The 15,040-nt window shown below is 41.5% G+C and overlaps 1 protein-coding gene across 5 annotated transcripts in view; it reads left to right on the top strand.

Moving 5' to 3' along the window:
• Window positions 1–15,040, top strand: part of KIF16B (kinesin family member 16B) — a 290,550-nt gene that overhangs the window by 228,416 nt on the left and 47,094 nt on the right. For all 5 annotated transcript variants that reach the window (XM_019801572.2, XM_019801575.2, XM_019801573.2 and 2 more), the window contains one exon: window positions 7,260–7,349. In XM_019801572.2, the coding sequence (XP_019657131.2) occupies window positions 7,260–7,349 (90 nt within the window). The remainder of the gene's footprint in view (window positions 1–7,259; window positions 7,350–15,040) is intronic.

Genomic DNA, 15,040 nt, shown 5'->3' with positions numbered 1-15,040 from the left:
AATTTGGAAGTCTTCATATGCGTCACCGGAAACTTGTGTTACAAATATATTGAGAAAGCAGCATATTCTCAATGCATTTAAAAAAAAATTGTATTGTGTGGCCAGTTCAAATAATCTGATTCAGATGAATCTCAAAGAAACCACCAGAGAGAGGTATGTGGAGCCAGGATGACAGCAGGCCTTGTTCGCCATTTTGACAGATCTGGGCCAAGCCTGGAACTCTTACCTGTTTGGAAAAGAAAAATAATCTTAAGTACCTCTTTCAGCAAACTGCCAGCATCTAATGTGGCGCCTAACACATAGTAGTAGCTCAATAAATGTTTATTTCTACAGTGAGTGTTCTCCCACCTCTACCCCAATTGCTGCCAAAGGCTCATTCCCTCAGAAGGCTTAAAATGTTGTAGGGTGGAGAGGCATTTATATAACTAATATCAGTTCTATAAGTTAATTAATGCAGTTTTAATTGTATAACAGATGTCCTATGATATGTGCTCTGGTTACACTGTGAGCTGCACGCTAAGGCATCATGGAGGAAGGAATGATTTTTCCAGGGAGAGAGGTGTGGGAAAGCTGCCAAGGGAGGAATTGTGGTTTGGATGCCACCCGGGAGGCAGCTGTCTACTCATAGAATGGGGTGTACAACTGAGGAAGCCATTCATAAGACTCTGCAAAAGACCAATGAATATGCCACATTTCTGGGTTAAGTTTGTCTGAAGTGTGAGATTTCTGATCCACTGGGAGCTGAGATAAGAAACGTGACATTGGGTCAGTCTGGAAAAGGCCCTGAATGCCAAGCTGAGGGCCTTGGCCTGGAGGGAGGGAGGGGTAGAGGAGGGTGGGAGGACACTAAGGCATCATATTTGATTTTGGAGCGGAAGTCCTAGCAGTGATTACAGCAAGGCCACTTATACTGAATCCCCTGAAAGGTTTGTGAAAACAGAATACCAGGCCCCACCCTAGTTTCTGATTAAGTAAGCGTGGGTAAAACCTTAGACTTCGCATTTCTCACAAGTTCCCAAGTGAAGCTGGTGCTGCTGGTCAGGCATCACACTTTGAGACCCAGTGGTTTAGACAGACTATAGACTGAAACACTGAGGGTAGAAATCATTCAGATCTGTATGTGGGTTTGTTAATTTGAGTTTATTAACATATCAAGTAAGATGTGAGGCAAAAAAACCCAAATCATTACCCAGAGTGTTCCACTGGTGATCTTCATTATTAAACATTTTGAAGAAATTATATAGTGTTAATGGTTCCAGAAAGTCCCCTTCCTTTTCATTAATAGTGGGACTCTTGGAATCACCAGCATGACACAGTGAAGATAGAGATCCCTCTGACGCCTATACGGACCTTATTTAACCCACTTCAGAGGAGTTCATGTATAAAGCCTCATGTATAGGCTTCTGCACATTGGGCCATCTTTCTCCAGCCCCTCTCAGCCCCACACACCACTATGTTAGCATCCCACATCCCATTGAAAGCACTGGGGGCTGAGACGAAGAAAGCAGAAGGAAGTGCATTTGATACTTTTCTGAGGGCTCCCTCAGGGACTCTGTCCTCTCCTTGCTGACTTGTTGGCTTGTGCCGAATGCCCTTGATTCTCCTGCCCAAGAAATCACTTAGCCAGGTCACGACCTCCCCAGTATTTGGTGTATGCACATTGTTAGAGAAATTGGTATCCCTTATAAAGACACTATTCTTGGGCCACCATGGAAAGATAAATGAAACCCCAAATTACGAGGTAGATTTGGAATAGCCATTTCATTAGCTAGAGATTTTAAATGGTGGTCTGACATGAATGAACTAAGAAAACAAAGTGGGAAAGACTGCAGGCCAAAGCCCTGCAAGCTAAGTGTCCACTTCACCTTGTATCTTTATTCTAATTTTACTTGAGGCCATCTCTTTTCCCCAGAGAGATGAAAAAAGGTGTTGCTGGCTCATTGTCCTGAGCATTTGTAAGATAAGTCCATCTTGGGGCTCCCTCTTCCAGCTCTTCATTTAGGATGCTGATGACATGCCAAGTACTCTTCTAAGGTGCAGTGAAAACCAGCTAAAAATCCCACCTCTCCTGGAGCTGAGATTCCAGTGGAGAAGGCAGACAGAAAGCAGGATACCATGTTAGGTAGTAGGAAGTGCCTAGTAGAACAGTAAATTAGAGAAGAGGATCAAGTAGTTTGAAGATGGGAAAGGAGGTGTCATTTTAGATAGTATATCGAGAAAGCATCAGTGAGAAGGTGATTTTGAGCCTAGACCTAAAGGAGGTGAGGGAGCTAGTCATGTGTAAAGAGTATTCCAGAAAGAGGAAACATCTCGTGCAAAGTCCCCGAGGCCATTCTTACTGTGTAGCATGTTTGAAGTGTTGCAGATAAGCGAGGAAACCGGAATGAGCAAAGGAGTGAGTGGTCGGAAATGATGGGTTGGAGGAGACCAATCATAGCAATCCCTGCAGGTCAGTTGAAGAACTTGAATTTGTACCCTGAGTGAGACAGTATAGCTTGGAAGGATGTCCTCTTTGAGCAAAGAAATGGCCCCATCTAACTTCATTTTTAACAAGATTGCTTTAGCTACTGCGTGAGACAGGAATGAAAGGAAAGTTGGGGGGTGGGAGTGGGGGACAAAAGCAGAAGCAAGGAGACCAACTAGGAGGCTGTTAAAAATAACCCACACAAGAGAAGGAGATGGTGGCTTAGACCAAGATGTGAACAGTGATGATGGTGAGAACTGGTCAGAGTCTTATTACATTTGGAGTTAGGTAGAGGGGATTTGCTGTCTGATTGGATATTACCTGTGAGAGAAAGAGGAACATCAAGGATGATGCCAGTGTTTTTGGATTGAACAGGTAGGAGAGTGGCATTGTCATTCACTGAGATGGGGAGGCAGGTAGGGGAGGGAGTTTGGGAGATTAAGTTTGGTTAAGTTTAGCCATGTTAAGTCTGAGATGCAATTAGACATCCAAGTAGGCAGTAGGATATACGAGTCTGGATTTGGGGGACAGATATGAGCATCCAGGGAATCATCAGCATATAAATGTAAGCTTTGAGATGGGATGAGATCATTAAAGGAGTGAGTGCAGGTAGAAAATAAAACATGTTCAAGGACTAAGCTGTGGGACACTTTGATGTTTAGAGGTCAGGGAGATGAAGAGAAATCTCAGCAAAGAAGACTAAGGTAAGAGTGTAGCAACCTGGAAGCCAAATGAAAAAGGTGTTAGGAGAAGGAGCTGTCAGGTACATCAAATCCTGCGATAGATCAAATAAGATCAAAACCAAAAATTAACCAGTGGATTAGCAATATGGGGGCTGTTGATGACATTGGTAAGAGTAGTTTGGAGTGCTACATCAAAAACTAATGATGTACTCTAGGGTGACTAACGTAACATATTAATAATAATAAAAAAAGAGTAGTTTGGAGTGGATTCAAGGGGTAATGGGAAGGAAGAAATTGAAATATCAAGAATAATCTCTTTCAAGGAGTTTTTTTATGATGGGAAGGATAGAAATGGAGTGATAATTAGGAAGGAAAGGGAGGCCAAGGTGGAAGTTTAAGATGAGAGAAATAATAGCTTGTTTAGCTGCTGATGAGAATAATCTAGTGCAGAATGAGAATGTGTCTGTGCAGGATAGAGAAGAGAAAATTACATCTTTCAGTATCCTTCAGAAGGCAAGATGGGATGGAATGCAGTGTTTAAGAAGAGGGCTTGACCTTAATAGGAGCACTGATCCATATGTCATGCCTGGTAACAGGGAAAAACCTGAGGTACAGGGTAGGTGGTGGCAATGAGGAGACTTGCGTAAGGATGTCTGGGGAAATGTTCTTTTGATTTCTTTCATTTTCTCAATGAAATAGGAATTAAGGTTTATCAGCTGAGGACAGGGAGAAAAGTGATGAAAGCTTGAAGAGAAAGATGAGGAAAACTATTTACGAATCTGCTGTATAAGAGAAGAGTGGATAGAACAGGAAAATGGGATATGACTGGTGGGAGGCATCCAGGCTGACCTGAAAGTGGGGATTGTGACTTTCTTTTTTTTAAAAAAAGTTGTAGTTTAGTTTAGTTATCAGTCCAGGGAATTTCAACAGCAGGACGAAGAGATTTGAGGTTGAATCCAAGGGAATGGTTTTCATGATTGCCCATGGCTTCCACGTTGAATGAGGAAGGAACCAGGACAAAGGTCGAGGAGCAGGTCAGGGTGTTGGAGGGATCATCTGGGTGTTACGGGAATGACCAGGATTCATGGCAGGCGTTCCAAAGTGTTGGAGCAGATGGCAGCAGAACCTAAGACCTTCAAGGAGTTGGGGAAGTGACTAAGGTGAGTTGAAAACGGCAAGAAAGATGAGTGGAGCAAGAAAGATGGGTGGAACGTAGGGTCTGAAGGCATGAGCTTCACAGAGGAGGGCTTTTAGAATGGGGAGAGAAGCAATGGTTTGAAAGTTGGGTCAGAGAACAACAGCGTCTACCTACATCCCAGCACTTTGGGAGGAAGAGTCGGAGGGGAGAAAACAGTCCCTGCTTGAGAGGACTGCCGGGGAAGTGGATCCTCAGGGGAGAGCCAGCCTTCAGTTAGAGTGAGGATGATGGGGATGTTGCTGAAGAGGCTAAGAATCTGGAGTGTTTTGCTGATAATTGACTAGGAGTTAAAGAGGTGCAGTGGAAGCAACCAAAGAGAGCCATGGAGCACAGGAGAGTGACGGATGAGGGAGTCCTTGGCATCTTTGGTGACTGTCAGTGGAATTCAGAGTCCCAACACAGCCAGGTCTCACCAGTGAGCATCTGCTGTCTCACTGCTCCCAAGTCACCAGGGTGGTTCCATGAACTCTCTGGGCTCTCTTGGCAAGTAGGTGGCATCTTGGCTCTTCCTGTTTTCCCTTTGACACCTGGTTTGTGTCCAGCCAAAGCAGTGTATTGCCGTGTTCTCGCCCTAAGGAAGCCCTCACACCCATGCTGATTGTGGTGGCCTCCATCACAGTGCCTTTGCGGGGTCTGGTGAAGAGAAGAGAACCAAGAGAAAGCCCCCTGCCCAGCTGCGGGCAGTGGTGTTTTCCAAGCTTGAGTGACTTGCATACCAGCTTTCAAAACTTACAGTTGCTGAGCTACTGTACTGTTTTTACCTAATGATTTTTTTGGTAAATATACTTACCTTTTTTTTCCTTATAGAACTATCCTTTTTGAGGGAACTCATAAGAAGAAACCTGCCATAATTTAAAAAATTGATTGTAGGGGCGCCTGGGTGGCACAGCGGTTAAGCTTCTGCCTTCGGCTCAGGGCGTGATCCCGGTGTTATGGGATCTAGCCCCACATCAGGCTCCTCCACTAGGAGCCTGCTTCTTCCTCTCCCACTCCCCCTGCTTGTGTTCCCTCTCTCGCTGGCTGTCTCTATCTCGGTCAAATAAATAAATAAAATCTTTAAAAAAAAATAAAAAAATAAAAAATTGATTGTAAATAATGAATACAGAACTAGAATGCTAAAAATTCTTTAAAAAAATTTTTTTTCCCTTATATGACCTAAAATCATCTCACTTGCCACTTCGGGAAATGAGTGAACCTAAGACTGGCTGAGACTCAAGACTCACTCCTCCTTGAAACTACCCACATGGGTATTCTCCCCACTACTGCTTCTCCTCTCTTACTGAACCCCATGTGGGAGAATCAGGCTGAATTACAGTGCTTGAGAAGGGCCTTGCTGTAATGTGCAGGATAAGATTTCCCATATGGGGGGACAGAGCCCATGCAAATGCCCTGGGGTGGGAAGGAGTGTGTGCATTCAGCGAGTACAGCAAGAGTGAACACACCTAAGGGGAGACAGGCTAGAAGTGAGACTGCTGCAGGAAATGGGTTAAAAATTTAGAATTTGGGTCTTTAAGATGAAAAATTTAGGTCTTTTTCTATAAGCAGCATGAAACTACCAGGGGGGTTTTGAGGGGGGAGGTGTATGTGGAATGATTGGATTTGAGTTTTAAAAAGCTGCCCCATCGGTTGTGCTGAGAAGGGATTGGAATGGGCAAATGCAGACGCAGACAACTGGGGGAACCCCTGGTAAAGGTCATCTGAGACCCCATGACCCAGAGTGACATGGTGGTGATGGTGGTGGAGGATGGAAGGATAGAACTCCAAGAAATGTTTACAAAGCAGAAAGAGCAAGACCTACTACCTGTTGGACTGTGGTTACGGTGGGGAGGAGGGGATCAGGCATGGCTTCAACATCTGTCTGGCGGAGCTTGTTGGATGGCGTGGTGAAATGGACCAGACAAGAACTAGAGTTAAGACTAGAGAGAGCATATGGAGTTTGGTTTTAGACAAGATGACTTTGAAGTTCTTGTGGTGTGACATGTAAAGAATGACGCCTCCAAGTTGAGTATATGGGTCTAGAGCTTGGAAGAAAGGTGGGAAGTGTAATGGGAATTTGAGACTCCTTAGCCTGTGATTGTCAAGGCTGATGGGGTCTCCCAGCCTCTCATTGTCCTGTGACCTCAATTGATATGTGAGCTGATGTGCCTCAGGGCCTTTGCATGTGTACCACCACTCAGCGCATTGAACAGAAACATAAGTTCAACTATCAGTTAAAGGCTGGGTTGAGGGGCGCCTGGGTGGCTCAGTCATTAGGTGTCTGCCTTTGGCTCAGGGCATGATCCTGGCGGTCTGGGATCGAGCCCCACATCAGGCTCCTTGGCTGGGAGCCTGCTTCTTCCTCTCCCACTCCTGCTTGTGTTCCCTCTGTTGCTGGCTCTCTCTCTCTGTCAAATAAATAAATAAAATCTTAAAAAAAAAAAAAGGCTGGGTTGAGAATTCCTCCTCTAAAATAAAGCAAAATATATTGTGTGTTTTTATGCTAATAATCGAGGTACAGACATTTTGTTTTCTCATTTTTTTTCCATCCTGTCCACTATGGTGGCATGTGGTAACCTACAGTGACCTTTTATATGGTCACAGTGCCATAACAGAAAGGTCACCCTTTGGGATTTACTTTCCTCAACCCAAGTGAAGGGTTCACGGACAGTTTTTATAAACCATGAAGAGGTAACTGTCTCTCATTTTACACGGGCACATACTGCTTATAAGCAGATTTGGGAACTAGAGATGCATCCTTAAGTAGCAAGCGCTTTTATTTATAAGTCGTATTTATGCAGCTAGATTAATGTTTTCAGTTCTGGAGACATTTTACATGCTAATCACTTTTTGTTAATTTTAAAATTATTTTTTTAAAAATGCTAGTCATTTTTCCCTCTAATTAATGCTGATTTATTTTGATTTTCCCGGTTAATAGATTACTGTCCTAGATGAGACGTGGACTGTATTCAGGCGCTACAGTCGTTTTCGAGAAATGCATAAAACATTGAAGTTAAAGTATGCAGAGGTAAGTTATGAAATAATTATCTCCAATTAAGAACATTTATTTTATAAAGCAAATGAGCTGATTGCATTATCAATGCTCCCCCCCTTTAGATATCAGCTTGTGTCACCAAGTTTTATTGCAATTATTCATCTGTCAAAGGTTTAGCTTTTTAACTTCTGTTCTTTGTTCCATTTCCATTCTACGCAATTAAAACGTTTACTGAACACAAGATTTTGAAAGTGATAGTAAAGTGATGGTAAATGAATTCTGTCCTTTTCATAAATTTTACAACGAACTTGAAATAAGTATTTTAATCAATTTACAACTTTTGAACTGTAAGACCTATTTAAATGAAATAGTAATAAATCCCTCAGTATAGATTTGCCCCTTCTTCTCTTAAAAAAGACTATATTAATGCTTAGACTTCTTAATGAGAAGTTAAGTCTTAAAAGTTAATTTGCCATCAGACATGGATGGGAGGTATATTGTAAGTGTGGAATTATCTAGAAGCAGGGAGACATTTCATGCATCTGATCAGATATCCAGAGTGTATGGATACATTGTTATTCTTTTCCTCTTTGGACAAAGACTAGTATTTAAAGTATTTCTTACTTGGGGCACCAGGTGGCTCAGTGGGTTAAACGTCTGATTCTTGGTTTTGGGTCAGGTCATGATCTGAGGGTGGTGAGATCAAGCCCCGCATCTGGCTCCAGCAGGGAGTTTGCTTGAGAATTCTCTCTCTTTCTCTCTCTGTCCCTACCACCCCTTGTTCGCAGTCATTTGTTCTCTCACAAGTAAATAAATGAATCTTACTTTTTAGCAGAGAAAAGTTTTTCTAAAAGCAGTGTGTATCTTCCAAGTGAGTATTTATTTATTTACTTTTATTTCAACTAAAGGAAACCTTGTATCGGCCCAGCTCTTTGGGAATTTTGGCTTGAGGGGATTGCAAATCAGTCAGTAGTCACTGTCTCATGGCTGCTTTCCCTAACCTAAGTATTGCTTTTCAGCACTATTTTTATAGTTTCTTATGATATCCTGAAAAATAATTTAGACTTTTTTTTTCTAGTTCAGTTCACATTAAATAACTAATGTTTCCTTAACCTTTCCTTGCCTTCTCCTCTTTCTTATCCAATATAAATATAAAGAAAATTCCTTTTTTGTAAATAAGATGGTTCCTTGAGTTCTGGTAAAATTGAATTATCTGAAATCCCATTGTTAAGTATTAATAGTATTCAATTGAAGATTGAAGAACTTCAGGTATGAATTTTAGTTCAGTGTTCCTCAAGAAGCTTCAGTTCCAGAAGTAACTGCATCAAAGTCAAGTTATTAAGTTTCTGCAATTTGCTCTTCATGTCCCAAGTTAATATTGACAATAAAAATTGGAAGTATCATGTACGTATTAATGTATAGAGTGACTTGTTTTTAAAGCGAGCTTTGCAGCTCATTACCTGCTTGATTGTAAGTTACTATCCCAATACTTTAATGCTGTGCAGGTTTTCTATTAACTTACTAAATTCCCCGATGATATAAATGTGTATATATGTATCATTCATTCCATGACTTATTTCATATCCATTCTTTCAGTGACATTAGTTCAGGGCCATACTATGTAGACACATTTAGTATATTATAATAATGGAGTGGTGGACAAGAACAAAAAATGTCTTCTCTTACGTATCCTCAATTCCTACTCAGACAGACTGATAGTAAACAAGGAAAGTATAATAGCTAGCACTTAACGAGTATGTGTGTTATGTGACAGTTACCATCTTAAGTGAGCTGCAGGACTTTGAGGGAAAATATCAGTAAAATGTAATGGGGCAGAAGATGTTGGGCATTTAGTATAAGATTGTTTCAGCGTTGGGCTTTCTGATAAAGTGACATTTTAGTTGAAATATGAGGTGAGAGACATGAGCTTGCAAAGAAAGAATGCACAGCCCTAATCAGTGTTGTTAAAGAAAACTTCAAAACAAACAGAAGCGATCTTTAAAAATATAAGAAAACATACCTGAGGTTAACAGTGAAATAAACATGTAAATCAAAGAGGTTGTATGTTAGCAGGCGAAATTAATGAACAAAGATGATCACATATGTATAATTCTTCTCAAGGGAAGAAAGAATGTATCACATACCTGCTGAAAAAAGTGACATTTGAATGAGGAAACTCAAGCTGCTCTCGTTCATTCATTCATTCATTCATTCATTCATTCATTCATTCATAAATCTGTATTGAACAACTCAACACTGAATACCATTGTAAGCAAGACAGCCACGTTCCCTCCTCTTGCAAAGCAGGGAGAATGAGCAATAAACAAACCTACCAATAAGTGAGATAATTTTAGATGATGTTAAGTACCAAGGCAGTGTGATAGTATGGCATGAGAGCTAGGCATGCTGGGAGAAATCTGAATGTTATAAGGAGGTGGGTATGAAAACCTGGGGGTGAGCCTATCTTCAGTAGAGGGAACAACAAATGCACAGGCCCTGGAATGGGACCAAGCCTGGCATGTTCCAAGAATTTGAAGACCCGTGAAGTGTCAGGTGTGGTAGAGATGAGGGCAGGGAAGTGGGTAGGGACTGTATCACGTAGGGCCGGGAGTTCGATCCCGAGTGCTATGGGAAACCACTGGATGATATTAAAGAAGGTCTGAACATTCAAACTAAGCTGGAATTTCCATTCTATCCATGTATGACTTGTCACAGAAATGTTTTTCCAGAAGACAGGCTCATGATCTAAATGATACCCAAGACTGGAAATTGCTTTTCCTTGTTGAGTCCAACTTTGTGACATATAATTTCTTTCTTCTTGGGGCAAAAAAAAATGTTAAGAACTTACACATGTGTGCATCTATTCGAAAGAGAGGAGGTGATGTGAGTAGTGTTTGAAACTGTGTGGCGATATCCTAAAACACTGCCTCTAGAAAGGGAATTTGTGCCAATTACAAAGCCTGAGGGAATGCCACTGAGCTTTGCAGTAGCCACGCTCTGACTAATTTCCTCACCATTAGCCGAGCACTGATGGTGCCCTGGGTGTTGTGTTATGCTTTTGCCATTCATGACCTCCTGTGGTTGGAGCCAGAAACTTGCCTCTTGTCACACAACTGGTCAGTAGAAGCCAGTGTGGAAGCCCAGGCGGTTGGACCCCATTTACTGTTTCTACCCGAATAATACTATAAAAATAAGAAGAGAGGAAAAAGGTGATATAAAAATACAGCAGCATGTCATTGTAGATCTAGATAAATCTTGTTCCAGTGAGAGGAGAGCAGCATTGCCCATTTAACATCTTCAAGATGAAACTTAAATGTCAAGTTGAATATCGGCTGTATTTTCTAACATAAAGTTGACTTTCCTTTTGTGCAGCCTGCCTTCACATAATCTTACTTGCTAAGTGTTTGTGGAGGCTTGAGATCAATATGTTTATTAGGTCTTCAGCAGTTAGGATTGCTCTTATTGTTCATAATATTGCCAACTCTGTGTATAACGCTAATCTTACTGACGTAATCAGCTGCCTCCCAGTGATCTACGTGGCCTGACAACGTCCTAGAAATCACTTGACTTATCAGAGTTGGAGCCTCTTCAGGAATGTCAAAAGGTTAAGATAGAAGGGTGCTGAAGATTTCCTCTCACAGATGCCTGTTCCGTAGCCAAGTGGGGACATGTTTTATTTACCTCACTCCTTCACCAAATGGAGGTCATTATTTCTGTACAAGTAGGAAACTACTCTTGTTCTCTTAGTTGCAAGGGTAGCAAGATGGCTGATTTTTTTCTAATGATACACACTAACTTGACCAAGTTATACAAGGTTTCACATTTTTAGTCAAGCTGAAAAAAATATTGAAAAAATATGCTTGAATTCAAAACACACAGGATTTGTAATTGCTTGCCAAGGTAGAGAATCTCCGTTCACCTTAAAACTCTAGTTTGGGTTATCGCTTATAATCTTTTGGAACTCTGAATTATATCCTAGTCATTTACACTTCCTTCTGGAATTTAGGCCTGTGTTTTCTGGGGGATATATCTCTAAAGAAGTTTGATGTGACAGTTCCTTTTATGGGATTTTCTTTTTTCTTTTCAGATCAGAAGTTCCATGTTTATGGTAAAAGACTAAAATTATTCAAAGATGTATACATAGAATGTGAAAGTTTCTCTTCCTCTAGCCCCCTGAAGTAACCATTTGCAGTGCCCTCAGAAGGTCTTCTTGGGTCTGGCTAACCATTCAGACTCACAGGACTCCCATAGGCCATACTTAGCATTTTGAATGAGTTAAGAGAGGTGTGAGACAGATAGCCCTGCTTGTCAGCAGAATACCTACAGGGACGTGCTGAATTGTAAGAGTCACCTCACTCGGGGAAGCCTAGAGCTGTGGCTTCCCACCAGAGAGCTATCACTTCCCCAGTCTACCAACACTTTATCCATTTATCAAGCGATTGATGGGTTTGCCAAGAGCAGTGGTCCTAGTAAACAAAGTTGGCATACCACCATACCGGATTTTCAGAATCCTCTTCAGGGACATATGGGTAGTTTCTAGGTTTTTGCTGTTGTGACTACCTCTCTGTACATGTTCTTTTTTTTTTGAGAGAGACAGCTGGCTGTTGGTGGGGGAGGGGCCAGAGAATCTCAAGCAGACTCCATGCCCAGCACAAATCTGATACGGGATTCAATCTCACAACACTGAGATCGTGACCTGAGCTGAGATCAAGAGTCAGACGCTTAACTGACTGAGCCACCCAGGTGTCTCCTATGTGCACGTTATTTAAAATATCTACATGACTTCTGATTCACACATGCATACTTTCCCTGTGAAGCAATTTGGTAATTGCTCAACTGTTCTTAAAGACCAATTTACAAAGAATCAAGGTTAGGAAAAGAACACACAGAAATTGGGGAGACTGAGAGGCCCAGGGCCTTGCCTCCGGTAGTGACAAGGTTTTAAGAATTCCTTACCCATCATTCAGCTAAATCTTCTAATTTCCCTGTTTACTTATATTTATTTGCCTAAGTATTTACTGTATACTATAATGTCTCCTTAAGGAGAGTGAGGTCAACTGAAGATCCCTCAGGGATAATTTATATACACTTGGGTGGTGAATTAAAATAGGAAGGGGTTGTTGATTATTAGCTATAACGTATGTCTGTGAAGAAAACAGAAGGAATTTAAGGTTATTACACACACAACAAATTTGTGAATTGAAGGGACACGGAGCTACTGGGTCCCATGAAATGCAGACATGGGGATTGAGGGCAGAGGTAAAGCAGGAACCAAAGACAAATTTAGTGCATTGCTTTTGTACAGTGACAAATTTCAGAATAAAAAAGAAAACAACGTTCTTTGTCCTGTGTAATACTAAGGAAGAAAAGATTGGCTGCAGGTGACCTCGGATCATAACGGGAGAATGATGCTCATTCTATTTTCAGATTCACTGTCTGAGGAGGCTGAGACCTCACTGGAAGTGCTGCCTTATTCAAGGTTTTTAAAATTGTTTTATTTTTATTTATTCATTTTCCTTAATCCTAGCAGTTTCTTTTGGATTCTAAATAGGTTTCCCTTTTGTCTTGAATTAATTTGTCCTCTGGATATACTGACATGTATGGCGCAAGATAATAGCTCCTTCTGGCTTTCTTTCTCTGCTCCCCTGCATTGACCTTGTATGGAATCTTAATCAACTTAAACCCTGTGTTTTCAGACTCCACATCTGTAAAATGATAATGCCACAGCTAGTTTGTAAAAGCTTGTGAAAGCCTCAGATAAAATATGTTATTGAAAGTGACTAGGAAGTAATCTTCAGCATCTGCTAGAGCGCATGTCTTTGAAATTTTATCATGCAAATCATTTCTGCAGTGCTCTTTATCTGTATGAAAAATTTTTGACTCTGTTAAAATCAGTAGTACAATCCCTTTAAACATCAGTCAAGTTAGATGCTCGGAAACAAATGTTCTCTTTTCGCCACGGAAAAGGCAGAGTTACTGTTAATGTCTAGTGTCCATGAAGTTCACCTATGGATCCACATCATAGTCTGTGAGTCCATCAAATCGAAACATAGCTCATCCAGAAGCTGTGAAAAGAAAGACTTTTAACACCATATTCCCTCTCAACCACTAGAATGCATAGTGAAGACCTGGTTCCCCTGCCCTGTTTTCTGGATCTCTAGTGGGCTCTGAATGTATTTAAGGAAGTAGTAGGACGTGGGGCTGGAAGGTGAGAGGGTCGCTCAGAGCTGCTCGTTCTGGGAGCTTCAGAGATGCCAAACTCTGATTTTTAGGGGACTTTATTTTAATACATTTAACAAGGAACCCTCCCTTCCAAGTGCTAGAGCCTAGTGGGCACCTCACCTCTTGGGAGAACTATCTCATGCTGAGAACAGTGAGGCTTTGGAATCCATCATCGAGGGCCCTTTTATAATCTTGGCCAAGAGTGTTTCTGAAGCGGGTGTGTGTTAGTCTGCCTAGAGTCAAGAGGACGAACCATGGAAATGGGCTATGTTATGTATTAAAATGTACCATCCAAATAAATGCTAAGGGAACTTTGAATGCCTGTGTGTGGGGAGAGCAAAAGTCACGTGAAACATGGCATGTGCCTGTCTGCATCATAACTGAGTTATCACAGTGAGTCATTAGAGTCCCCAAGTGTCAAACAGGAGATCAGCCTCCATCGGCCGCATCCCCAGGGGGCTCCCTTCTCCCTACAGGGCTAAGGGAGAAAAATATTTTCAGAGCCTTCAAGTAAAACATGAAAGACTTCTGTGTTAGAGCAACCGTCCTAGCTCACATCTGGCAGTCTCCGGGTGCCCAGTAAATACCAATGGGAAGGAAAAAGAATCCTGATTAGGCAAGAGGTGATTTAATTTGTATATGGACTTTCAGTTTGTGCCAATAGAACCATTTCTCACCTTCTTTATTTTCCAAGTAATTTCCCCAAAGCAGCACCAGGGGGAAAAAAAAAAAGAAAGAAAAGAAAAAAGAAGGAAAGAAAAGAAACTGGCTATTGGCCTTGGATTTGTTTTGGACAGCTATTTACCATCGATCACGGAAATGCATTCTCAACAGTTTTATAACCAGCATTCCAAATTTAATATAAAAATTGCAAATGTACTCACAACCCAAATTATAATGCTACCAACCATAGCCACAGGGAGCATCCAGTAAGCCTTAGATAAATTCACCTGCACCAAGCCCTCAGCCCCCTTGAATTTTTAAATAGCAAACAGCTATGGAGACAAAAATAGAACGCTGCCTGCCAGCTTCCTGACCTAGTATGTTATGAGAGACTCAGGTATCTCACTGTATGGTTTGCATCCCACCATTCTTTCCACCCGATAGATAAACAGTATTTAAGTCACTGCTTTCAAGGGTAAGGGGAGCTGGGAGCAGAAGGCATCAGAATTTGCTGGGAAGCTTTTCCAGGATATGTGGGCACAGATGCCACACTAGGAAATTCTGATTCAGTAAATCTGATGTGGACCTAAGAGTGTGTAGTTAAGGACCAAATTCCCCAAATGATGCTCTCCGGGCCACTGGTTAATATGCCACCTGTCATTTCTTTTGCATCCACCTCGGGAGCATTAGTTGATTTTTCATTATTATAGGTCACCAGTTCTAAAAGGTGATTTCCAGGGACCAATAATCTTGTCAAAGTTAATGACAGGCGAGCTTAAGCCTAGACAGTGAGAGCATGTTGATTGTTTCTTTGACCACCCGAAACTCTGAAGCATAGA

Source organism: Ailuropoda melanoleuca, chromosome 13, assembly GCF_002007445.2.
Source record: "Ailuropoda melanoleuca isolate Jingjing chromosome 13, ASM200744v2, whole genome shotgun sequence".
In the NCBI taxonomy this organism is placed as follows: domain Eukaryota; kingdom Metazoa; phylum Chordata; class Mammalia; order Carnivora; family Ursidae; genus Ailuropoda; species Ailuropoda melanoleuca.
The sequence above is the reverse complement of the archived record's forward strand: the minus strand, read 5'-3'. Positions and strand labels throughout refer to the sequence as shown.